Consider the following 486-nt stretch of genomic DNA (forward strand, 5'->3'; position numbering starts at 1 on the left):
TATATATTCACCATGAAGATTGAATTGTGTAACTTCAGTGGCTTCAAGATCTACCCAGGTCGTGGTAAGATTTTCGTCAGATCTGACAGTAAGACTTTCCGTTTCATCAATGGTAAGTGTGAATCTTACTTCCTTCAACACTTAAAGCCATCTAAGCTCGACTGGACTGTTGTTTTCCGTCGTCTTCACAAGAAGGGTATTAGTGAAGAAGTTGCCAAGAAGAGAACTCGTCGTACTGTTAAACACCAACGTGGTGTTGTTGGTGCCTCCTGGGAAGCTATTAAGGCCAAGCGTATGCAAAAGCCAGAAGTCAGAGCTGCTCAACGTCAACAAGCTATGAGACAAAACAAGGAAAAGAAGAAGCAAGCTCAAGCTGCCAAGAAGGCTGAAAAGGCTAAGAACGTCGCTCGTGGTGGTCCAAAGCAAAAGATCAGCAAGCAACAAGCTCGTGGTGCTGCTCAAAAGATCCTCCCAACTTCTCGTTAA

At 44.2% G+C, this 486-nt stretch overlaps 1 protein-coding gene across 1 annotated transcript; it reads left to right on the forward strand.

Annotated features, from left to right (window-relative positions):
- Positions 1 to 12: 12 nt before the first annotated feature.
- On the forward strand, positions 13 to 486 carry LOC110440669 (60S ribosomal protein L24-A-like). Its single transcript, XM_021483829.1, has one exon. It carries the CDS (start codon positions 13 to 15, stop codon positions 484 to 486), a length of 474 nt encoding a protein of 157 aa, XP_021339504.1.

The sequence above is a fragment of the Mizuhopecten yessoensis genome, unplaced genomic scaffold (assembly GCF_002113885.1).
Source record: "Mizuhopecten yessoensis strain PY_sf001 unplaced genomic scaffold, ASM211388v2 scaffold678849, whole genome shotgun sequence".
In the NCBI taxonomy this organism is placed as follows: domain Eukaryota; kingdom Metazoa; phylum Mollusca; class Bivalvia; order Pectinida; family Pectinidae; genus Mizuhopecten; species Mizuhopecten yessoensis.